The sequence below is a fragment of the Ranitomeya variabilis genome, chromosome 4 (assembly GCF_051348905.1).
Source record: "Ranitomeya variabilis isolate aRanVar5 chromosome 4, aRanVar5.hap1, whole genome shotgun sequence".
In the NCBI taxonomy this organism is placed as follows: domain Eukaryota; kingdom Metazoa; phylum Chordata; class Amphibia; order Anura; family Dendrobatidae; genus Ranitomeya; species Ranitomeya variabilis.
Window position 1 is genome coordinate 35,521,304 of NC_135235.1, and position 25,357 is coordinate 35,546,660.

General features: G+C 46.3%; 1 protein-coding gene across 5 annotated transcripts in view; it reads left to right on the forward strand.

The window, feature by feature from the left end:
• Window positions 1-5,892: 5,892 nt before the first annotated feature.
• The window catches only part of R3HCC1L (R3H domain and coiled-coil containing 1 like), a 39,887-nt gene continuing 20,422 nt past the window's right edge, over window positions 5,893-25,357 (forward strand). For 3 of the 5 annotated variants that reach the window (XM_077258328.1, XM_077258329.1, XM_077258330.1), the window contains exons 1-2: window positions 5,957-6,091; window positions 10,263-10,338. In XM_077258328.1, the coding sequence (XP_077114443.1) occupies window positions 10,333-10,338 (6 nt within the window). In that variant the 5' untranslated portion in view covers window positions 5,957-6,091; window positions 10,263-10,332. Of the gene's footprint in view, window positions 6,234-10,262; window positions 10,339-25,357 lie in introns of all 5 variants that reach the window. The other 2 variants (XM_077258326.1, XM_077258327.1) reach the window with 2 other exon arrangements.

Sequence of the window (25,357 nt, forward strand, 5' to 3'; positions counted from 1 at the left end):
AGAAAGGAAAGGAGGCCCGAGACAAGAGGTTGGAGATGGTAATCAATCCATTTATTAATGTGTTCAAGGAAGTTCCCTCTTCCAGAGATAATTGGTCTGCCAGGAGGTGAGGAGATATTTTTGTGTATCTTCGGAAGGAGGTACAAGGTTGAGATAGCTGGCTCAGGGACCACCAAGGCTGATGCCAATTCTTTTGTGATAATGCCATCCTGGAGGGCCCGTTTCAAGATGTTATCCAATTGAGAACAATATGTAGAGAGAGGATTATATGTAAGCTTCCTATAACAAGTTGTGTTATTTGACGGAACGCCTCTCTCTCATACATATTGGTGGGCCACAGGACGACATTACCATCTTTGTCGGCAGGTTTAATTACTATATCAGGTAGCCCCTGTAGGTACCTAAACCTGTATCTCTCTTCCTGTCAAAGATTATCATTAACAACAAATTTTGGGATCTTATAAAGCTCCTCCATCACCACCTGAACAAACAGCTCAATATTGGCACAGGTGGATAACGGAGGGAACCTACTGGAACGTGTGCGAATAGAGGGTGGGACCTTACCTCCTTCACCTATATGTTCACTTGCCAATTCCTCAAGAATTCTCAGGGCCTCCTGTTTCTCTTCTGTTGGAAAAAGAGATTTGAGGTTGTTAGTGTTAAAGTACCTTTTGAACAGCAGTGACCTCGCAAAGATATGTAAATCTTTGATAGCGGTGAATAAATCAAATTTAGAGGTGGGTACAAAAGACAGATCCTTCCCAAGAAGACACAAATCAGTCTGAGTCAAAGAATAGTGTGTTAAATTAATCACCTTATTGTCTCTATTAGATGTAGAGAACGTTTTTCTCTTATATGGAAGATACGAATGGTCACGGAGCCTTGTAACCTCCATGGATCCAGTTGTTGTTCCAGATATAGAGGATAGATCAGAGTGCCCACTCAATGATGAAATGGAGATATTGGAGCCACTCTTCTGTAAATTTACATTATTCCTTTTTCTCCAGAGATATACCCTTTTGGACTGATAGTCCTTCAGGTCCCTGGAGTACTTAGTCATTTGTGTGTTTTGAATTTTCTTAACCATCTCATCTGTCGATTTTTCAAGATCTGTTTCAAATTGTTGGATTTTCACAGAAGGGCACCCAGAACGAAGCTCCGCCTGTGCTGTATCAATCAAACTATCCAACTCATTAATATTGGTGGTATTGAGATCAATCAAGAGCTGCATAAGAGTAGTTGAACAGACATTACAGGCATCTTCCCACTTGTCAATAAACCCTGAGTCGTCAATTGGAAAAGATGGAATTACCCGGACCCTCAATCCCCTAGGGATCATCCCATTAGATTTATATTTTCTAGGAATAACCGATTCCACCATAATCTTGATCGTCTATCAAGAAGAGACTTAACAGTCGACAATTTATCATCCCAACTAGAGTCTGAAAGAAAGACCTTATCCATTTGGTTGAGCCATGCCTTTTCCCTGGCTCGAAAGTCCATTGTGTAGATCAAAAAAACCTGTGCATAACACAGAAATGATCAAATAGTAAACAGAAAAACACATACAGCTACTGGAATACAGCATAATCAATATAAGATGTAAGGAAATGTGTATATAGAAATATATTCTATAGCTAAATTATCGGACCAATAGAGACCCACTGAATTCAATACGAGAAACACCACAGACAAAGTTCAGTGAAATAAGTCCAAAGCAAATCACAGATATACCGTATATTGCAAGAATACATTTATTAATCCTAAAGGTCAACTGACAGAGCACATGGCTAAAAAGTGACAGACAATACCACATATATACAGGCGGTGATAGACAGCATGATAGCCCCAAGTGTTCAATAGATGTAAGTATATAGATCCCCAAATAATAATAACATCAACATGTGCATAGATATCAGCATGCAATCAACATCCTTTGTATGTGGGCACCCTACCTAGTGCTAGCTATGTGGGCACCCTACCTAGTATTATGTATGTGGGCACCCTACCTAGTGCTATGTACTGTATGTGGGCATTCTACCTAGTATTATGTAGGTGGGCACTCTACCTACTATTATGTAGGTGGGCACTCTACCTAGTGCTTTGTAGGTGGGCACTCTGCTTAGGGCTATGTATGGGAGCACTCTACCTAGTGCTATGTAGGTGAGCACTCTACCTAGTGCTACGTAGGTGGGCACTCTACCTAGTGCTTTGTATGTGGGCACTCTACCTAGTATTATGTATGTGAGCACCCTACCTAGTGCTAGCTATGTGGGCACTCTACCTAGTGCTATGTAGGTGGGCACCCTACCTAGTGCTATGTCTGTGGGCACTCTACCTAGTGCTATGTCTGTGGGCATTCTACCTAGTATTATGTATGTGGGCAGTCTACCTAGTGCTTTGTAGGTGGGCACTCTACCTAGTGCTTTGTTGGTGGGCATTCTACCTAGTAATATGTATGTGGGCACTCTACCTAGTGCTATGTATGTGGGCATTCTACCTAGTATTATGTATGTGGGCACTCTACCTAGTGCTATGTAGGTGGGCACTCTACCTAGTGCTTTGTAGGTGGGCACTCTACCTACTATTATGTATGTGGGCACTCTACCTAGTGCTATGTGGGTGGGCACTCTGCCTAGTGCTATGTATGGGAGCACTCTACCTAGTGCTATGTAGGTGGGCACTCTGCCTAGTGCTATGTATGGGAGCACTCTACCTAGTGCTATGTATGTGGGCACTCTACCTAGTGCTCTGTGGGTGGGCACTCTGCCTAGTGCTATGTATGGGAGCACTCTACCTAGTGCTATGTAGGTGGGCACTCTACCTAGTGCTCTGTGGGTGGGCACTCTGCCTAGTGCTATGTATGGGAGCACTCTACCTACTATTATGTATGTGGGCACTCTACCTAGTGCTATGTGGGTGGGCACTCTGCCTAGTGCTATTTATGGGAGCACTCTACCTAGTGCTATGTAGGTGGGCACTCTGCCTAGTGCTATGTATGGGAGCACTCTACCTAGTGCTATGTATGTGGGCACTCTGCCTAGTGCTCTGTGGGTGGGCACTCTGCCTAGTGCTATGTATGGGAGCACTCTACCTAGTGCTATGTAGGTGGGCACTCTACCTAGTGCTCTGTGGGTGGGCACTCTGCCTAGTGCTATGTATGGGAGCACTCTACCTAGTGCTATGTAGGTGGGCACTCTACCTAGTGCTATGTATGTGGGCACTCTGCCTAGTGCTATGTATGGGAGCACTCTACCTAGTGCTATGTAGGTGGGCACTCTGCCTAGTGCTATGTATGGGAGCACTCTACCTAGTGCTATATCTGTGGGCACTCTACCTAGTGCTATGTCTGTGGGCACTTTACCTAGTGCTATGTATGTGGGCACTGTACCTAGTGCTATGTCTGTGGGCACTGTACCTAGTGCTTTGTAGGTGGGCACTCTACCTAGTGCTATGTATGTGGGCACTCTGCCTAGTGCTCTGTGGGTGGGCACTCTACCTAGTGCTATGTATGGGAGCACTCTACCTAGTGCTATGTAGGTGGGCACTCTACCTAGTGCTATGTATGTGGGCACTCTGCCTAGTGCTATGTATGGGAGCACTCTACCTAGTGCTATGTCTGTGGGCACTCTACCTAGTGCTATGTCTGTGGGCATTCTACCTAGTATTATGTATGTGGGCAGTCTACCTAGTGCTTTGTAGGTGGGCACTCTACCTAGTGCTTTGTTGGTGGGCATTCTACCTAGTAATATGTATGTGGGCACTCTACCTAGTGCTATGTATGTGGGCATTCTACCTAGTATTATGTATGTGGGCACTCTACCTAGTGCTATGTAGGTGGGCACTCTACCTAGTGCTTTGTAGGTGGGCACTCTACCTACTATTATGTATGTGGGCACTCTACCTAGTGCTATGTGGGTGGGCACTCTGCCTAGTGCTATGTATGGGAGCACTCTACCTAGTGCTATGTAGGTGGGCACTCTGCCTAGTGCTATGTATGGGAGCACTCTACCTAGTGCTATGTATGTGGGCACTCTACCTAGTGCTCTGTGGGTGGGCACTCTGCCTAGTGCTATGTATGGGAGCACTCTACCTAGTGCTATGTAGGTGGGCACTCTACCTAGTGCTCTGTGGGTGGGCACTCTGCCTAGTGCTATGTATGGGAGCACTCTACCTACTATTATGTATGTGGGCACTCTACCTAGTGCTATGTGGGTGGGCACTCTGCCTAGTGCTATTTATGGGAGCACTCTACCTAGTGCTATGTAGGTGGGCACTCTGCCTAGTGCTATGTATGGGAGCACTCTACCTAGTGCTATGTATGTGGGCACTCTGCCTAGTGCTCTGTGGGTGGGCACTCTGCCTAGTGCTATGTATGGGAGCACTCTACCTAGTGCTATGTAGGTGGGCACTCTACCTAGTGCTCTGTGGGTGGGCACTCTGCCTAGTGCTATGTATGGGAGCACTCTACCTAGTGCTATGTAGGTGGGCACTCTACCTAGTGCTATGTATGTGGGCACTCTGCCTAGTGCTATGTATGGGAGCACTCTACCTAGTGCTATGTAGGTGGGCACTCTGCCTAGTGCTATGTATGGGAGCACTCTACCTAGTGCTATGTCTGTGGGCACTTTACCTAGTGCTATGTATGTGGGCACTGTACCTAGTGCTATGTCTGTGGGCACTGTACGTAGTGCTTTGTAGGTGGGCACTCTACCTAGTGCTATGTATGTGGGCACTCTGCCTAGTGCTCTGTGGGTGGGCACTCTACCTAGTGCTATGTATGGGAGCACTCTACCTAGTGCTATGTAGGTGGGCACTCTACCTAGTGCTATGTATGTGGGCACTCTGCCTAGTGCTATGTATGGGAGCACTCTACCTAGTGCTATGTAGGTGGGCACTCTGCCTAGTGCTATGTATGGGAGCACTCTACCTAGTGCTATGTCTGTGGGCACTCTACCTAGTGCTATGTCTGTGGGCACTTTACCTAGTGCTATGTATGTGGGCACTGTACCTAGTGCTTTGTAGGTGGGCACTCTGTCTAGTGCTATGTATGGGAGCACTTTACCTAGTGCTATGTATGGGAGCACTCTGCCTAGTGCTATGTATGTGGGCGCTCTACCTAGTGCTATGTATGTGGGCACTGTACCTAGTGCTTTGTAGGTGGGCACTCTGTCTAGTGCTATGTATGTGGGCACTGTACCTAGCGCTATGAATGTGGGTCTCATGCAGTTCCCTGGGACATTCTGGGTTTCTCCACTGACGGGGGCCCCTGGCTGACACTCACATAGGGGCACTACGACCCCATAGGCGTCACACTGCAGCTGTCTGGAGTTTGGGTATCCTGTACTATTCAGTCCGGGGTTCCGCCATACTATAATGAGCCTCTTCTCACCAATAGTGGGGCTCTCATACTGTAGTCACAGCTCTCTGTTCCTCTGCAGTGATCATTTGGTCTCATGACCAGCAGCTTATAATGGCCCATTTCTGCAGTAGGAGGAGGTAGGCCCCGGCACCTGCCGCCATTAGTCACATATTTCTCTCCATATTGGCCATTGAGCCGACCATTTGCACACTGCACTTTATGTAGTCATTGTTCGCTAATATAATTCCATGAAAGCCCCACATGTAATGCGGCGACCGCTTTACGATGATAATAGTCGGGGTCTTCCCTCTGTATACTCCAGGATATATTTGTATACAACCTACTCCTGATATAACTGTCCCTCAGGGTTTTTTCTTTTCCTGTGTGGCTTTTTAATTGCTTTTATTTGTTGTGTGCCGATAACATTGAGTATTTAGTCATTAGTGTCGTTTGGAGGACTTGTCTGCCCGTGTAGTCTCTGTAACCACGGTCCTGCGGTTATATATCTAGTGTATAGCTCTGCACTTTCTGCTCCTGGTTCCCTGGTATCAGGTTTTGCCTCCTGCGAACACTTCCAGTTATCACTAGTATAATGTCAGGCAGGAAAGTGGGCGGGAAGTTTGTCCCCGCCGCCGCGCCGTAGCCCGAGGACAGCAGCAGCGCGTCACGTGACCAGAAGCAGTTACAAACACTGGAGCAGTTGCGGAGGGAGATGGCTGACGCTGTTATGTGAGTGCTCTGCCCGGGGACTGGGATATACTGGTTTATACTGGGCTATACTGGCTCATGATGGGGTGACCCTACTGTGCTGTAGTGGAGAGAACTTCCTGGCTTCTTTTGCTGTGCTGGCACTACAAGTCTCAGCAGCTAGGTATGATAACGAGCTCTAGCGCTGCTGAGACTTCTATTGTCCTCCTGAGGGACATTGTGTGAAGCTGGTGAGGGACTACAAGTACCATCCTGCCCTGCTAGATTGCTGTTGAGGTCTCAGCTGTCAGTTGGCTCCTGCTGTGTCTGTAGCGGCTGTAGGACTACAAGTCTCAGCAGCTAGGTCTTGTAACTGCTGCTGAGACTTGTAGTGTCCTAGAAGAAGCCCCGGGACGTTGTGTGATAGTTACTACGTGTGAAGCTGGTGAGGGACTACAAGTGCCATCCTGCCCTAGATTTCTGTTGGGCTCCCAACTGTCAGTTGGATCTTGCTCAGTCTGTAGCTGTTGTGGAACTACAAGTCTCAGCACTGTTACCTGGTAAATCCCCCTTATAATACCGGCCCATTCCTGCCTATGGGAGGTTTGTAGTGTTTTATAGTCATATTTGGGATTTTGGTGATGACCTTTATCTTCACGTCCCCGTTCCGACCTTCCCTGACCTCCTCTTTCGGGGTAGAGCGCCCCCTGTCAGTCATGTCTGTGAGGCTGTCGGACTCAGGTCTGGACTCGATTTCGGCAGATCCAGTTCGGTCTCAGTCCATCCGCCCCCAGTAATGGTCAGTGCAGCACTCGGCGTCTCCCCACACTGACTGCTAGATCAGGGATTCTCTGTTTCCATAGACTTCATTGCAAGTTCCGTGTGACTGCGACTTATCCGAGATTTGGCCATTTTATTGTTTAGTCAGTAAAAAAACGAAATCAAATAAAAAAAAAAAAAAAAGACGAGACGACCAAGTCACAGACAAGAGGCACAGCTGGGTTTGGTTGTAGAAAACTACATATCATCATGTAACCGCAGCCAAAGAACAAGTTGAGATGAGTGTGCAGCATTGTCCGTTATTCCCCCAGGAAGAAAAAACCTGACACTTTGTCGTCCGTGTGTTTGTTTTTTTTGTTTTTTTTTACATTAATTTAATAAATAAAAGCTCAGATATTGTGATGAGTGAACATGCTGGGATAAGGTGTTATCTGAGCATGCTCGGGTGCTATCAGAGTGACTTCGGCGTGTTAAAAAAAAAATGTTCGAGTCACAGCGGCTGTTCGACAACCGCAACACATACAAGGACTGCGTAAGAAACCGACAATCGGGGACACGATCATATTATTCTAGTGCTCCGAAGACGCTCAGTTAGCACCGGAGCATGCTGAGATAACACCTTATCCAAGCATGTTTGCTCATCACTAGTTAGTTGCAAGTTTCCTATATACATTTTTTTTTGCACAAATTGACTTATAATGGGGCAGAATACAGATCAGAGTAATACATGTGGCAATTTTTATTTTTTTTACATGCAGACCATCGATCTTTGTATAAAAACGTTGCTGTGACAACCACTTTGACAGCCATTGGTCCTTGTGCTGTCCGTGTCCCTGTTTTGCAGATGGGCAGCACGCCGGCCGATTATACACTCATCTGAAAGAGCCGTAATATTCACCTTTCCTCAACTGTTTACTGGCCAAGCTTGGGATTGAAGTCTACGGTCCCTCCGTGTGACTGCAGACTTGTGAACCCTCACAGATCACACACCGCGCACTGTCAGGATTCTCTGGCGCTGAGTGCGAGTGACCGCGCTTTGCATACATGTGGTCACATGCCGACTAGACAGGCGCAGCCTAGCACAACACAAGTGAATCTGCAGTCTCATAGAGTGACTGCAGACTTTCATCATAAACCTGGTCAACCTCCTTACATTTATTTAAAAAAAATCCTCCCCTGTTTTTACTTTGCCGCCATCACAACTCTCTGCTCATCTGCTCCGTCCTGTTTTTCAGCTTTCTATTAGACATGTGTCGCACCATCCAGATGATGGTATGACGCCAATCTCAGGCCTCCCCACTGAACTCCGTTTAATTTTTTGCTTTCAATTTTAATTTTTTTTTTTTCTGCCCAAAAAATCCAGCAAAATGGCAGCCGGCTGGTCACGATTTTTCCTGGATTTGACTGAATTGGATCCCAACAATTTTAGATTAAATGGAAATCAAATATTTGAGAATTTGTAAACAAATCAATTTCACTATCAATTTGCTCATCTTTATTGGTGAACGCACCAGTATAGGATACTGTAGAGCTTGGTTGTGTTGATGGGGGGAAAAAAGGGGGCTTTAGGCACTCCCTATTAAAGGGGCTTACAGCTTTAGACATTCTCCACTCCTGCATTTAACCTCTTCCTAGCTTCTTACTATAAGGCTGGAGTCACACACAATGTATAAAACATCTGTCCGATTTTGTCTGCCGAGAATCGCACAAATGTTCTCCGTATGCAGATCCGTATGTCATCCGTGTGCAATGCCAGGATGCGTTTTTTTCTCATCCGTATGGTGAGATTTTCTCACACACTTGCAAAATGAGCAAATAATGGCGGAGCCTTTCCTGTCACCTGACCAATGCCTGAGAATTTCTCGCAAGTCACACTGATGGTCCGTGTGCTGTGCGATTTTTTTTTTTTTCTCACACCCATAGACTTGCATTGGCGTTTCTCAGCTGAGATGCGTGGACAATCGCAGCATGCTTAATACGGAGGAGGAAAAAAACGGATGATAGGAGCTGCCCCATAGATTAACATTGGTCCGAGTTCTATGTGATTTTTTATCGCATAGCACTCGTCCGTATTACAGACTAGTGTGACTCCGGCCTTAGGGTATGTGCACACGTAGGTGGGATGCCTGTGGATTTTTCCGCACCTGTTTTTGTAAATGCGCAGGTAAAACGCACTGCGGAATTACCGCGGATTTGTGCGGATTCCTATTGTGGAGCAGGTGTAAACCACAGTGGAATCCGCACAAAGAATTGACATGCTGCGGAATGTAAACCGCTGCGTTTCCACGCTTTTTTTTTTTTTCCGCAGCATGGACACTGCGGATTCTGTTTTCCATAAGTTTACATGGTACTGTAAACTCATGGAAAACAGCTGCGGATCCACAGCAAAATCCGCACCGTGTGCACATAGCCTTAAAAGGGGAAGGTATATAAACCTGTGGTCAGCAGGACAGCCATGATTTTGCATTAATCACCTGGGGTGATAATACAGTCTTCTGTCTGAATCCCCTTGTATGCGTTTGAAATGCAGATTTCTAACTTGACACCAGATTGTATAAATTGCTGTTCACACTTATGTTAGCTATTTTTCGTATTATGCTTCTTTTTGTTATTTTTTTTAAATGTACATATATTTCTATATAGACGAACACCGTGTTCCACTATCTCAGGGTGTCCCATAGAGAATGAATAGAGCGGAGGTGCACTTGCTTGGGATTGGGGAGTGGTCCAGTAATCGGCTCACTATTATTGGGAAGGTATTTATTTCCCATGAACAGGGAAAAACTTTCAAAATTGGCAGGAATCCTTCAATTAAAGGGCTCCTGTTTTCAGTGCACTTATTTATTAGCCATAGCGTAATGCACAAGAACAGTGGTTACCTGTGCAAATGACCAGTGATTATCTAATTGTATATAGGAGTGGTGGGTGTAAATGCTTCCTTGGCAAGGATGACTGAGTCCTCCATTTTGGGATATATGGGGTGGGTCTCAGTTGATTTTTGCACACGCTCATTAGATGCTTCAATGCAAACAATGAGTTTTTCTACTGCTGCTAATGTACGTGTATTTCCTGAAACAGCAGGGAGTATGAGTCTAGAATATCCCCAGTGGCCACTGTGAAATCGCAAGATTTATTAGTTTTATTTTAAGTACTGATTGTGATAAATAAAATTAAAAAAATACATCTAACATAAAAACTTGATTTAAGCAATTGTGTCATTTGCTGATCACTAGTGATGAGCGAACATGCTCGAGACATGCAGCCACGGGGTCTCGAACATATTATGCGAGCATGCCGAAGTCGCTCGGTTAGCACCCGAGCATGCTGAGATAACACCTTATCCCAGCACGTTCTCTCACCACTACTGACCACTCAATCGCTTTCATCTCTAAATATTTCTGTTATTTTAATGTTATTATTTTTTCACTTGCAGAGTGACGTGCGCACCCGGAGTGTAAAATTACAGCAGTCTTAATATTGGAGGAGACGCATAGATTCTGGATATGCAGGTCGGTGACTTACACTGTAGTAACAGACCAGCTACTTATTATATCGGTGTCACAAGCTGATCCGCTGCCGTGTCATACGTGCAACATAGGGTTGTGTTTCTCTTTAGCCTCTATTATCAAGTTGACCCTTTATTATAAGATATAATTGTTGGGCGGCTGAGCTTTGATTAAGATAATTGTATGTACGGTAATCTGGATTATTACTTTTATCCTTTGACTAACGACGGTGATTTTTTAGCTTGAAATGTGACAGGGGTTTTGGATAATAGATATAATTTTGCGATTTCCTGATATGGTTTGTACCTCAATTCCACACTTTTTTGTCCAAGTGATAAAGTTGCATTGTTTGTTAAAATAAAGCTTTGATGAGGCTTCGTACATACAGGCATATTGTGCTCAATTGTAACTGGAATATTCCTCCCCACACAGGACTTTTAACAATATGGGTCCTTGAATACTGCACTGTACGACAATAACATTGGTACCAGTCTTGTAGTCATCCGATGTATCAGAGCTGAGAAATCAAACGGTGAAACCACATGCAAATTAGCCAGGAAGTGCATTGGGGGCGTGGTAAAGTCTTCCACATGTATTGACACCCCAACCCCAGTGCACATCATAGATAATTTGCAAGTGGTTTCAAAGCTTGATTTCCCAGCGCTGGCACAATAAATTACTACAATCCAATTATAATTTTTATTGCCCTGCTAGGAACTGGACAGTGAGATCATTCCTGACAGGTTCCCTTTAACCCCCAAAGCAAAATAATTGTGGCACCCCCTCGCATGCACCTCACCCCACCACCACCATCATGGCATGATTGTGGTGCACCGACGGGTTACCATTGCAACCTGCTGAAGGCCCCATTAACTGCCATCTTGGTACTCCTATGAAGTTTATCCACAGGCTGAGCTTCACAGGAAACCAAGATTTCCACTATGTGCTGCAGGTATTACAAAACAGGGTCACCTTCATGACATAAGTTAAAACAAATTCCTTTATTTAGACCAAGTTAAAATTACAATGGATAGTAATCCTGAAAAAGGAAGTAAGGCGTTAAGAAGGGAAGACCTTACGTGTTTCGAACACAAACGTTCTTAGTCGTTTTATCGGATATTGCAGTATATATTCTAAGCGATCGGACAATTCCAGTCCCCTAAGGGGACTAAAGGATGAAATTAAAAAAAATGTAATCACTTACCCCACATTAGTATTGAGTAAAAGCATCCGCACGCCAAGGAACAGAGGAGCCCTGGACTTGGAAAATGGCCATACAAAGCAAAAATGTATTTGTTTCTTCACTGCTTAAATATAAAACTAATAAAAGTTACGTATATCAAGTAATAAACAAGCCCTCGTAAAACTAAAAACCCTGCAACAATGAAAAATCACTTTGGAATTGTTGAAGCGATTTGCGGGCGGCCCATGTGCAGGTCTTTCCTTGGTTTCTCTGCCTGCAGTCCCGCCCCAGTCTGGTCCCCAGGGCTATCAATAACATTCCTTCCTTACCTTGTTCTGCTTCTCAGCCTTTTGATCACAGCCCTGAGAGCTTTTAGGCTGTGTGCACACATTCTGGATTTTTCGCGTTTTTCCCTATAAAACCGCGAAAAAAAAACGCTCACATTAAGCATCCTATTAAAAAAATGCAATCTGAATTTTGTATGCACATGCTGCGTTTTTTTTTCCTGAGCAGAAACGCATTCCGGAAAAAATTGATCCGCTTCCAGCATGAGGCTATACCCACCATGCGGGAAGTAAGCGGATCATGTGCGGATGGTACCCAGGGTGGAGGAGAGGAGACTCTCCTCCAGGCCCTGGGAACCATATAATTGAAAAAAAAAATTAAAATAAAAAATAGTGATATACTTACCTTCCGATGGCCCCCGGAGTCCTCCAGCTTCTCAGCGGTGCACGCGGCAGCTTCTGTTCCCAGGGATGCTGTGTGTGAAGGACCTGGGATGACGTCGCGGTCATGTGACTGGGAACGGAAGCCGCCGCGTGCACCGCTGAGGAGATCGGGGGCCGTCGGAAGGTGAGAATAACCATTTTTTAATTTTTTCATTATTTTTAACATTAGATCTTTTTACTATTGATGCTCCATAGGCAGCATCAATAGTAAAAAGTTGGTCACACTTGTCAAACACTATGTTTGACAAGTGTGACCAACCTGTCAATCAGTTTTCCAAGCGATGCTACAGATCGCTTGGAAAACGCTAGCATTCTGCACGCTAATTACGCTTGCAAAACCCTATTTAGCGGGAATACGTATGCCAATTCCGCATGCAATATACCAGCGGCAGGAGTTACGGTATTGCCGTGGAAATTTCCGCAGCAATTCTGCAACGTGTGCGCTTAGCCTTACGGCCGTGATTAGAGTCTAATCTGATCCCGGCAGTTGCAGCCATCCTACCATTGTAGCAGTGCCCGTGTATTCGCCTTGGCATAATATCACGTCACAGTGTCTCAACCAACCTAGATATATTATTACGTCTTGGTGGGGGAAAGGGTAAAAAAACAACCCAAAATAACCTTGCTTGTATATTGCAGCATGAATGAAAGGGATTAGTGGGTCGCTGCTGATTTCTCCCTTTGTAGGTGAAAACGCTCTGTAAGCGGTCTTTATTACCGCGTCTACATATGGCGGTTGTTATAATTCTGCATGTATTCTCCGCGTATGACTGGGATAATTAATATGTGACAGCTCCTATGGCGGCCAATGCTGTGTGCAGAATCTGCATTCTCCAGGCCCGGAGTGGGAGATCGATGTCTGCACTGACTTGTGTAGTCTCATTATACTCTGCTAATTACATAGGTAAAATCTATTGCACATAGATTTGCAGATAGGGTTTGCTACTATGTCCCAGTCTTGGGATGAAATAATTACTTGGATTCTCGGCTGTGGTTTCCAGAAATGAACATCTGCATTGCCCATCAGAATATATTATTTATATCTATCGATGGTTTGTAAATGGGAACATAAAGGGAACGTGTTATGCGAAAATGACCGATTGTTCATATCTGTATACAGTAGCTAACACAGGATCCACCATTGACAATAGGTGATATCACAGCTCACCTCCTCCTCCTGTACAATGACTGATAATACCTCTATATACAGTAGATAACACAGGATCCACCATTCACAATAGGTGATATCACAGCTCACCTCCTCCTCCTGTATAATGACTGATAATACCTCTATATACAGTAGATAACACAGGATCCACCTTTCACAATAGGTGATATCACAGCTCACCTCCTCCTCCTGTATAATGACTGATAATACCTCTATATACAGTAGATAACACAGGATCCACCATTCACAATAGGTGATATCACAGCTCACCTCCTCCTCCTGTATAATGACTGATATTACCTCTATATACAGTAGATAACACAGGATCCACCATTCACAATAGATGTCACAGCTCACCTCCTCCTCCTGTACAATGACTGATAATACCTCTATATACAGTAGATAACACAGGATCCACCATTCACAATAGGTGATGTCACAGCTCACCTCCTCCTCCTGTACAATGACTGATAACACCTCTATATACAGGAGATAACACAGGATCCACCATTCACAGTAGGTGATGTCACAGCTCACCTCCTCCTCCTGTACAATGACTGATATCACCTCTATATACAGTAGATAACACAGGATCCACCATTCACAATAGGTGATGTCACAGCTCACCTCCTCCTCCTGTACAATGACTGATAACACCTCTATATACAGTAGATAACACAGGATCCACCATTCAAATAGATGGTCACAGCTCACCTCCTCCTCCTCCTTCTGTACAATGACTGATAACACTTTTATGTATTGTAGATGACATAGTATACATGTTCACAATAGGTGATGTCACAGCTCACCCTCACCACTTTAAGATGACCTTTGCCCAAATTAGAGCATGCACAGCTAACACTTCTATATAAGTAAGGTCCGAGTCAGGCTACGGTAATTGCTGCTGAAGCCTCATATATACCTAATTTAAACAATGGGTTATTTTCCAATGGCACATTGCCTCTTAAGGGTTGTTGGGGGGGTGCATTCTTATTTTCCCCAGAAAAGGCGCCATTATTGTCTGTGGGCTGAATCTGGTATTGCAGCACGCCCCAGTTGTCATGAACTGGTGCGTGACAGTGCACTTTTTTTTACTTATGAATTATTTTCTCAGGCAGCCTTCCAGGTACAGTGCATGTACGGTTACTATAGGGGCTCAGGCATACACAGCACTGTATAGACCATTTAAAAGGCATTTTGAGGGTGACTGGGTCCCTTTAAATGTACTTTCGTTCTTTGCGTTTACACAGCCATAAATCGAACACTGATAAACTTTTAATTTCCCATGTGAACACGAGCTTATTCTCTTTCATAGCTGATTGCACCTTCCTTTGGATATTCGGAGGAACACGTAAACCTTGGAGGACATAGTGTCAGAAATGTGTAATTAAAGCTCTTGTAATAAAACAACGTGGCTGTATCAGTACATAAAGATATGAGCAGTGGCGATATTATTAGGATGAAGTATTTCTGGAGTCCGGTTGATGTCTCCACCTCCTCTCTTTGCCATTACCCGTACTGTCCATGGCGGTCTGCCGTGCGCTGCGCCTCCTTTCGTCTGCCGTGCGCTGCGCCTCCTTTCGTCTGCCGTGCGCTGCGCCTCCTTTCGTCTGCCGTGCGCTGCGCCTCCTTTCGTCTGCCTTGCGCTGCGCTTCCTTTCGTCTGCCTTGCGCTGCGCCTCCTTTCGTCTGCCGCGCGCTGCGCCTCCTTTCGTCTGCCGCGCGCTGCGCCTCCTTTCGTGTGCCGCGCGCTGCGCCTCCTTTCGTCTGCCGCGCGCTGCGCCTCCTTTCGTCTGCCGCGCGCTGCGCCTCCTTTCGTCTGCCGCGCGCTGCGCCTCCTTTCGTCTGCCGCGCGCTGCGCCTCCTTTCGTCTGCCGCGCGCTGCGCCTCCTTTCGTCTGCCGCGCGCTGCGCCTCCTTTCGTCTGCCGCGCGCTGCGCCTCCTTTCGTCTGCCGCGCGCTGCGCCTCCTTTCGTCTGCCGCGCGCTGCGCCTCCTTTCGTCTGCCGCGCGCTGCGCCTCCTTTCGTCTGCCGCGCGCTGCGCCTCCTTTCGTCTGCCGCGCGCTGCGCCTCCTTTCGTCTGCCGCGCGCTGCGCCTCCTTTCCTCGTCTGCCGCGCGCTGCGCCTCCTTTCCTCGTCTGCCACGCGCTGCGCCTCCTTTCCTCGTCTGCCGCGCGCTGCGCCTCCTTTCCTCGTCTGCTGTGCAGGAGATCTGCGGTTTATTTAGTGTGGCGTTTTATGTTCTCCAGAATGCATCTTTATTGCTCTTTTCTCTGTACAGCACATCAGAGGATAGCGGCTCCCCTGACAGACGGGAACTGCTTTCTTGTGCTAAAAGCAAGATGTCTGTTTCTCTGTATCAGCCCCTGTACGTGTCACACCAAACAAAGCCAAGGTTAGCAGCAATGCCTTTACGCTCGTACCCAGGAATCCGACTGCTCATTCAGGTCATATTATGTTCGTTAATATCGCACACAGCATTTCCTAAATCCCTCCGTCTTCACATGTTAACTGTTAAAAATTAGCAATTAAAGGGATTGTTCAGTTTGCACTCGGGTCCACTTATATTCGTTTTTAGTCCTGGTAATGATTTTGCATTTCTTTCTATCATAATTTGTCATTATGGCTAAAAATACTGCAAAATTGAAGTCGGGGGCAGCAGATAGATTGTTGCTGCTACTAGAAACCATCTTTTTTTTTTTGTGAGTGTATTTGTGATTTTTCAGAATAACCTGTCATGTTTGGCCATTATATAATGTACTAGATTGTGGCCCGATTCTAACGCATCGGGTATTCTAGAATATGCATGTCCCCGTAGTATATGGACAATGATGATTCCAGAATTCGCGCAGACTGTGCCCGTCGCTGATTGGTCGAGGCAACCTTTGACATCATCGTCACCATGGCAACCATTATGAGATCTACGTCGATACTGTGCCCGTCGCTGATTGGTCGAGGCGAATTCGCGGCAGACTGTGCCCGTCGCTGATTGGTCGAGGCATCCTTTATGATATCATCGTCGCCATGCTGTGCCCGTCGCTGATTGGTCGAGGCCAGGCGGCCTCGACCAATCAGAGACGCGAGATTTCCAGGACAGACAGACAGAAAAACCCTTAGACAATTATGCTGTGTGATATACTGCGGGGGCTGTGCTATATACTACATGGACAGTGTTATATACTGCGTGGGCTGTGTTATATACTGTGTGGGCTGTGCTATATACTACATGTCCTGTGTTATATACTACGTGGCCTGTGTTATATACTACGTCGCCTGTGTTATATCCTGCGTTGCTGCTATATACTGCGTGGGCTGTGTTATGTACTGCGTGGCCCGATTCTAACGCATCGGGTATTCTAGAATATGCATGTCCCCATAGTATATGGACAATGATGATTCCAGAATTCGCGGCAGACTCTGCCCGTCGCTGATTGGTCGAGGCAACCTTTGACATCATCGTCGCCATGGCAACCATTATGACATGTACGTCGATACTGTGCCTGTCGCTGATTGGTCGAGGCCTGGCGGCCTCGACCAATCAGAGACGCGTGATTTCCAGGACAGACAGACAGAAACAGACAGACGGAAAAACCCTTAGACAATTATATATATAGATAATCTGCATTTTACACCAGTTTTCCTCTCTGTCGTCTGTAAACGAGATGCTGCGCACAACCTCCTATGTGTCTTATACACAACACACACAGACACGAGGGATTCCTATCTCTATATAGCACCTGTTAAGAAGCGGCAGCAGAATTGAAACCATTTTATCACTGTACTGAGCAGCGTAGCTGTGAATCCAACACTGAATTGTGTAAAATACTTAAAGTAGTGTTGTTCCCCCCCCCCCCCCCCCCCCCCTTAAAAAAGTTTTCTCTGACGCCCATGACGGCACCACGGAGAGAGGGGATCCGCCCACCAAGGACAGGAAACCTACAGATAAAAAGGCGGTACCTCTCTCCTGCATCAGTTGGTTTCCTGTCCTTGATGGGAGACCTACAGATTCACCTCCGTGGTGTCGTCAAGAGAGATTCTTCGTGGTCAATGCCGGGGCCAATCAGCTCGATTCAGGCAGCGGGGGCGCCCCTGCCTCGGCTGGTGTGGTGACCCGAAGCGCCACCGCTGGGGCTGGCAGGCCTTTAGGGTGCGCGGAGAGAGGTGGCTGGACCATGGCCACCTCTCTAGGTAAGACTCACCGGCAGCAGCATGATCCAAGGGGAGTCCCTCTGTGGATAAGGAGCCTACATCCTGCTCCTCCGGCGTAAGACTGCGGGCTGTAGCTCCCGGGGGTTCCGGGAAGCCAGCAACAAGGTACGGTGATGCGCGGCGCCATCTTGGATTCCGCTGCGCACGCGCGAGATTCCCCGGGATTATGACAGAAGGGGTCTCTGCGCACGCGCGGCTGGCTGCGGCACCGCTCGCGCCGGGATTCCCATCGGCGCGCGGGCAGAAGGGCCGCACAGGCGCAGGGAATACAGCGCTGTGCTGCCGCGCTAGCGGGGGCACACTACACGCGGCGATCGGCGCAGGCGCGAGATTCTGTGCGATCTCGCCGGAACTGCGCATGCGTGGGAAAAGAAAAAAATAAATAAATAAATGGCGCCTTCCACTACTACTTAATGAGCACACACATGGGGGCAAGCGCTTCCTATGGAATCCGACCAGCGTTCACCAGCAATGAGCGACGTCGAGCACGCATCTCCCCTGTCCAGGGCATCTCCACCGGCGCCGCCACAGCAGCAGCAGCAGAGGCAGCGTCCCCAGAAAGGGCACCAGGATACCGGTAAAGGACGTTCTGGATCACTGCGCAGCAAGGACTCCAGCACAGCATCCGGCTCTAAGGATAGACCGACATTGGATCACACCCAACCGGTATTTATGGGTCCATAAGGTGGTAAGTGATCTACGTGAATGTTAGTGATAGTGAGGGCCTATTTTTTGTGCTTCCTTACTATAGGGGAAGAAATGCACAGGCAAGTCTAAGCATAAGATTTGTGCTCTGTGTAGGGAAGATCTTCCATCTTCGTGGGAAAAGAGGCTTTGCAGTGTATGCATCCAACAGACAGTGTCAGAGGGCCTCCCCGGGTTCGCAGCGGACCTTAAAAACCTGATCAAAGTTCAGGTAGAAGAGACCTTCAAGTCCCTTAAAGGAGGGAAAAAGCGGAGGAAGACCAAGCACAGATCCCCGTCTCCTGAGTCCGGTGATTCAGGGGAGGATATGGATTCAGACTCCTCCACCTCTTCTTCCTCCTCGGCATCATCATCATCATCCTCGACCTCCTCTGGGAGGCGTAGTTGCTTTCCCTTAGAGGAAACAGACAGCCTGGTTAAGGCTGTCAGAAGCACTATGGGGTTGGCAGACTCTCACCCCAAAAAATCTGTCCAGGACATAATGTTTGGGGGGCTCGACCAAAAAAAGAGAAGGGCCTTCCCCCTTAATGAAAAAATCCAGGCTTTAATTAAGAAAGAATGGAAAAAACCCGTAAGAAAGACACTACTCACACCAAAAAGGAAATACCCATTCGATGATCAATCTTGCTCCTTTTGGGATAAAGCACCTAAGCTAGATGTGGCCATCGCTAAGGCATCCCAGAAATATGCCCTCCCATTCGAAGACATGGGGGTCTTGAAAGACCCTATGGACAAAAAGGCAGATGCCTTCCTCCGAGGCTCATGGGAGGCAGCTGGTGGAGGCCTTAAACCAGCAGTCGCGGCAGCATGTACATCCCGCTCCCTGATGATATGGTTAGACCAGTTAGAAAGCCAACTCAAAAACAAGTCATCTCGTGACTCTATTCTAAATACCTTACCAGTTATGCGTGGAGCGGCTGCCTTCTTAGCGGATGCTTCAGCCGACACAATCAAATTGTCAGCAAGAGCAGCGTTTTTTTCTAATGCCGCTAGACGAGCCCTTTGGCTTAAATGTTGGCCGGGAGATCTCCAAACAAAGTCTAGATTATGCACCATCCCCTGTGAAGGGGAATTCCTATTCGGGCCCACTCTAGATGATATCTTGGAGAAAGCTGGGGATAAAAAGAAATCCTTTCCCGCCCTGAGTTTCCCTTCATACAGCAGGCCCTTTCGGAGCAAGAGGTTCTTCCGAAGGAAACCGGGGAAAAATCAAGATAAATGGGAAGATAAGCGAAACAAGACCAAGGGGTTCATATTCAATAGGAACCCCAACGACAACAAAAAGCCTGCCCAATGAAGGCTTGCCCCAGGTGGGGGGACGGTTGTCCCTCTTCCTCTCGGCCTGGGAGAAAATTACCAGCAGTCCTTGGGTGTTGAGTATAATAAAGTCAGGACTGAAGCTGAGGTTCCAAAAAACCCCTCGCCCTTTCTTTATGACAACATCGCTAAGGTCTTCGGAGGAAGAACAGCTAGCGTTGGAAAGAGAAGTCATGGGACTAGTAAACAAAGGGGTTCTTACGGAAGTTTCCCTTCAAGAAAGAGGACAAGGATATTACTCTCCTCTGTTCTTGAGAAAGAAACCGGACGGTTCTTTCAGGACAATTATAAATCTGAGAAATCTGAACAAATTTCTGGAGATTCAGTCCTTCAAAATGGAAACAATAAAAACCTCAATAAAAATGTTGTTCCCATCGTGTTTCATGGTAGTCCTGGATCTAAAGGACGCCTATTATCACGTCCCCATCCACAAAGATCACCAAAAATACCTCAGGATAGGTATCTACATTGGGGGGGTGTTATGCCACTTTCAGTTTCTAGCCCTTCCCTTCGGGCTGGCTATAGCGCCACGAATCTTCACAAAATTAGTGGCGGAGGTAATGGCTCACCTGAGGGAGCAAGATACCCTGATAGTGCCATACCTCGACGATTTTTTGATAATCGGTTCCTCTCCGCAACATTGCGAGGAACAGCTAAAGACAATCAGACATTCACTAGAAAATCTGGGCTGGTTAGTGAACTTAAAAAAATCCAGGTTATCACCATGTCAAATCCAGGAGTACCTGGGTCTTACGCTGGACTCTTTAAAACAAGAATGCCGTCTCCCAGAGGGGAAAATTCGGAACATCATAAATCTAGTATCCAAAAGGCGAGACACCCCCTACATAACTCTCCGTCAAGCTATGTCCCTCCTGGGGTCCATGACGGCCTGCATCCCGGCAGTCCAATGGGCTCAGCTACACTCAAGGGAGCTTCAATGGCAAATCTTGTCAGAAGAAGTCTCTCTAAAAGGAAATTTAGAAGGTCGGCTCAACTTGTCTCCAAGCACAATTCAGTCTTTGAATTGGTGGACATCGCTAGACAATCTTTCTCAAGGAATCCCATGGGTAACCCCAGTCTCACAGATAGTGACAACGGATGCGAGTCCCAGGGGGTGGGGTGCACACCTGAACGACCTGTTAGCCCAGGGAGCCTGGCCACCTCATCTGATGACGGTGTCCTCCAATATGAAGGAACTGATGGCGGTCAAGTATGCACTATTAGAGTTCCTGGGTCCCCTTCGGTCTCACCATGTCAGAGTAATGTCGGACAACAAGGTGGTGATAGCGTACCTAAATCACCAGGGAGGTACCCACTCTCAGAGTCTGATGGAGATAACCAAATCGATCTTCCACATAGCCTAAACCAACCTCCAATCACTATCAGGCCTTCATATAAAAGGGGTGGACAACTACAGGGCAGATTATCTAAGTCGCTCTCGCTTGAAACAGGGAGAATGGGAACTGAATCAGTCAGTGTTCTCTCAGATCTCAGGAAAATGGGGCAAACCAAATATAGACCTTTTCGCAAACCATCTAAACAAAAAAGTGAACTCCTTTTGCTCAATAACACCTTGGGGGAACCCGGTATCTCGAGATGCGTTCCTGATCCCCTGGAACCAGCCACTAGCGTATGCCTTTCCCCCTGTTGCTCTGATTCCAGCAGTGCTGAGGAAGATTCGGGAGGACGGGGCCCACATAATCTTAATAGCCCCGTTCTGGCCGAAGAGGCCTTGGTTTTCCTGGATGATGAGAATGTCCATCTCCGATCCATGGGTACTGCCGGATCTCCCGAACCTCCTCTCCCAAGGCCCAGTTCATCATCCATGGGTGGAAAATTTGCACTTGACAGCTTGGCATTTGAAAGGGAGTTACTAGAAAACAGGGGGTTTTCTCCGGGGCTGGTATCTACACTGCTCAAAAGTAGGAAGCCTGTTACAACCAAGCAGTACGGGAAAGTATGGAAAAAATTTCTTTCATCTTCAGGTGTCAAAATGGGGGAGGGTGTCCCCCTTAAAGCCATACTTGAGTTTCTGCAGAAAGGGTTAGAACTGGGTCTGGCCACAAATACCCTAAAAGTACATGTAGCGGCTCTAGGAGCCTTATTCAACTATGATTTAGCAGGGAATCGGTGGGTTGCCAGATTCATCAGAGCAGCCGGTAGATCAGGACCTCTACCTGTGAAGGTTACCCCTAAGTGGGATCTAAATTTAGTGCTTAAAGCATTATCTAAACCTCCCTTTGAACCCTTAGCGGAAGCTCCAATAAAAATCTTATCCCTTAAAACTTCCTTGCTCGTTGCTCTCACTTCCGCACGTAGAGTCAGTGATATCCAGGCCCTATCCGCTAACCCCCCTTTCACACAAATCCTTGATGATAGCGTCATCCTAAAAATTGACCCAGCATATCTCCCAAAGGTGGCATCCCGTTTCCATAGGACGCAAGAAATATCTCTGGCCTCCTTCTGTCCTAATCCCAAAGAGGAAGAGGCATTACATACATTAGATGTGAGGAGATGCCTGATGCATTACATAGAAGCCACTAGGGAGAGTAGGGAGGATACCTCTCTCTTTGTGTGTTTCCAGGGTCCCCGGAAGGGGAAGAAAGCATCTAAGGGCACCCTGGCAAGATGGATTACAGAAGCCATCAGCCTGTCATACTCAGCGAGTGGCGTACCCGTTCCGGGAAATATCAAGGCACACTCAACAAGAGCAGTGGCAACCTCTTGGGCGGAGAAGGCCGGAGCTTCTATCGAGCAGATATGTAAAGCTGCTACCTGGTCTTCACCGTCCACTTTCTATAGGCACTATAGATTGGACCTTTCCTCTCCTTCGGACCTTACTTTTGGTAAAAGGGTTCTGGAAGCGGTGGCCCCTCCCTAATGTACAAATCTCTGCAATTCTCTCCGTGGTGCCGTCATGGGCGTCAGAGAAAATAGTAGTTACTCACCGATAACGGTGTTTCTCTGAGCCCATGACGGCACCCGTACATTCCCTCCCCTTCACTTCTTGGGTGTGCACAGAAATATAGTGCCTTATGTTAATAGTGTAAATAATCACGCGGTATCTCAACTAAGTAATGTTAAAATAATAATAATAATAAAGTCTCCGTTCATAGTCTCCCATCGTTCTCTAGTAAACAACTGATGCGGGAGAGAGGTACCGCCTTTTTATCTGTAGGTTTCCTGTCCTTGGTGGGCGGATCCCCTCTCTCCGTGGTGCCGTCATGGGCTCAGAGAAACACCGTTATCGGTGAGTAACTACTATTTTCCCTTATATTCATGATATGGCAAATTTTACTGATCAGTGGTATCTTGAGAACACAGCTGTGGAACAGGGTCAATCCCTGTCTTTTATGGAGCGGAGGCACACATGCTCGGCCTCCAGTCTAGTGATTAAGAGGACAACTGGAACAATTGGAGCACAGTACTAACTGATAGATCCACTCTATTACTCTTTATTTTGGTTGACTACTTGGACAACTTTCATAGTTGGGAATGACCCTTTAAAGCTTTGCATAATCCCCATGGATGGCCTGGGGACCCTGCATTTGTTAGATGCCATTTTTGTGGCTTCCAGTGAAGTGAGTTGTAGCTTTGTGCGCCCCTTTTTAGAACGACCCGAGCGCAGACCCTCGCGGTTTCCAGGGCAGGAGAGCTTCATCCCTTATTACAATGTAATTGTTAGAATTGTATTTTTCTTACTTAGTTGGACTACTTTGCAGTTGATCCTGTAAAGGATCCCCTGACCCTGCACTGAGACACATATATACATTTGTCCTCCTGTATAATGAAGTTAATTACCGGGTTGCAGAGATGTGTTCTGTAGTAACGTACTGCTCATTTATCTAACTTAACCTTTGCCTTAAGCCTCGCGCTTTTTTTCCACACTCCCGCAGATGATCCCTATGGCAACTTTTTCTCTTCACTTGTATATCTTGTATTATCCACAATGTAATGGGAATAATTCAAAAGTGAATGGGCAGCACCTGCAAGGAGTTTGTATGTTCTCCCCGGGGGTTTCCTCCAGGTTCTCCGGTTTCCTCCCACACTCCAAAGACATAATGATAGGGAATTTAGATTGTGAGCCCCATTGGAACATCAATGACAATGTGTGCAAACTGTAAAGCGCTGCGGAATATTAGTGCTATATAAAAATAAAGATTATTATATAAGTAATCTATTGTATTTTCCAGAATTGAGCTTTACTCCATTGGTGCATCGCTGTGATACTGAGCATAGTTTTTTATTTAATTTTTCTAAGAAAGTAGATGGGTTGATTAATAAAAAAAAAATATATATATATATATATATATATATATATATATATATATATATATATATATATATATATATATATATACATACATACACTCACCGGCCACTTTATTAGGTACACCATGCTAGTAACGGGTTGGACCCCCTTTTGCCTTCAGAACTGCCTCAATTCTTCGTGGCATAGATTCAACAAGGTGCTGGAAGCATTCCTCAGAGATTTTGGTCCATATTGACATGATGGCATCACACAGTTGCCGCAGATTTGTCGGCTGCACATCCCAAAGATGCTCCATACAAGGCAGGATGGATCCATGCTTTCATGTTGTTTACGCCAAATTCTGACCCTACCATCCGAATGTCGCAGCAGAAATCGAGACTCATCAGACCAAGCAACGTTTTTCCAATCTTCTACTGTCCAATTTCGATGAGCTTGTGCAAATTGTAGCCTCAGTTTCCTGTTCTTAGCTGAAAGGAGTGGTACCCGGTGTGGTCTTCTGCTGCTGTAGCCCATCTGCCTCAAAGTTCGACGCACTGTGCGTTCAGAGATGCTCTTAGGCCTACCTTGGTTGTAACGGGTGGCGATTTGAGTCACTGTTGCCTTTCTATCAGCTCGAACCAGTCTGCCCATTCTCCTCTGACCTCTGGCATCAACAAGGCATTTCCGCCCACAGAACTGCCGCTCACTGGATTTTTTTTCTTTTTCGGACCATTCTCTGTAAACCCTAGAGATGGTTGTGCGTGAAAATCCCAGTAGATCAGCAGTTTCTGAAATACTCAGACCAGCCCTTCTGGCACCAACAACCATGCCACGTTCAAAGGCACTCAAATCACCTTTCTTCCCCATACTGATGCTCGGTTTGAACTGCAGGAGATTGTCTTGACCATGTCTACATGCCTAAATGCACTGAGTTGCCGCCATGTGATTGGCTGATTAGAAATTAAGTGTTAACAAGAAGTTGGACAGGTGTACCTAATAAAGTGGCCAGTGAGTGTGTGTGTGTGTATATATATATATATATATATATATATATATATATATATATATATATATATATATATATATATATATATATATATATATATATATATATATATATATATATAATTTTAACTTTTTTTACCACTTTGGGATTTGCACTTGCTATTGTTTGATCGCTCGTGTTGTACAATAACTTCAGTATTGCAGTGTGTTGTAAATATCACACTCTCCTATGAAGCCAAACCTGTGGCTGCACTTCATAGCTGCACCAAGGTAGCAACGTCAGGGAGAAACCCAATGGCACAGTGGGAAAGGAGAGTTCTCTGGGTGCCCGAGCAACTTAAAGGGGTTGCCCAGACATGGGTCTCAAGGCTGCAGTCACTCTATATGCCCAGTGTGCGCTGTGAGGATTCTTCGGCGCCATGAAGGGACGGTCATGTGACCGCAAGTATGCAATTTG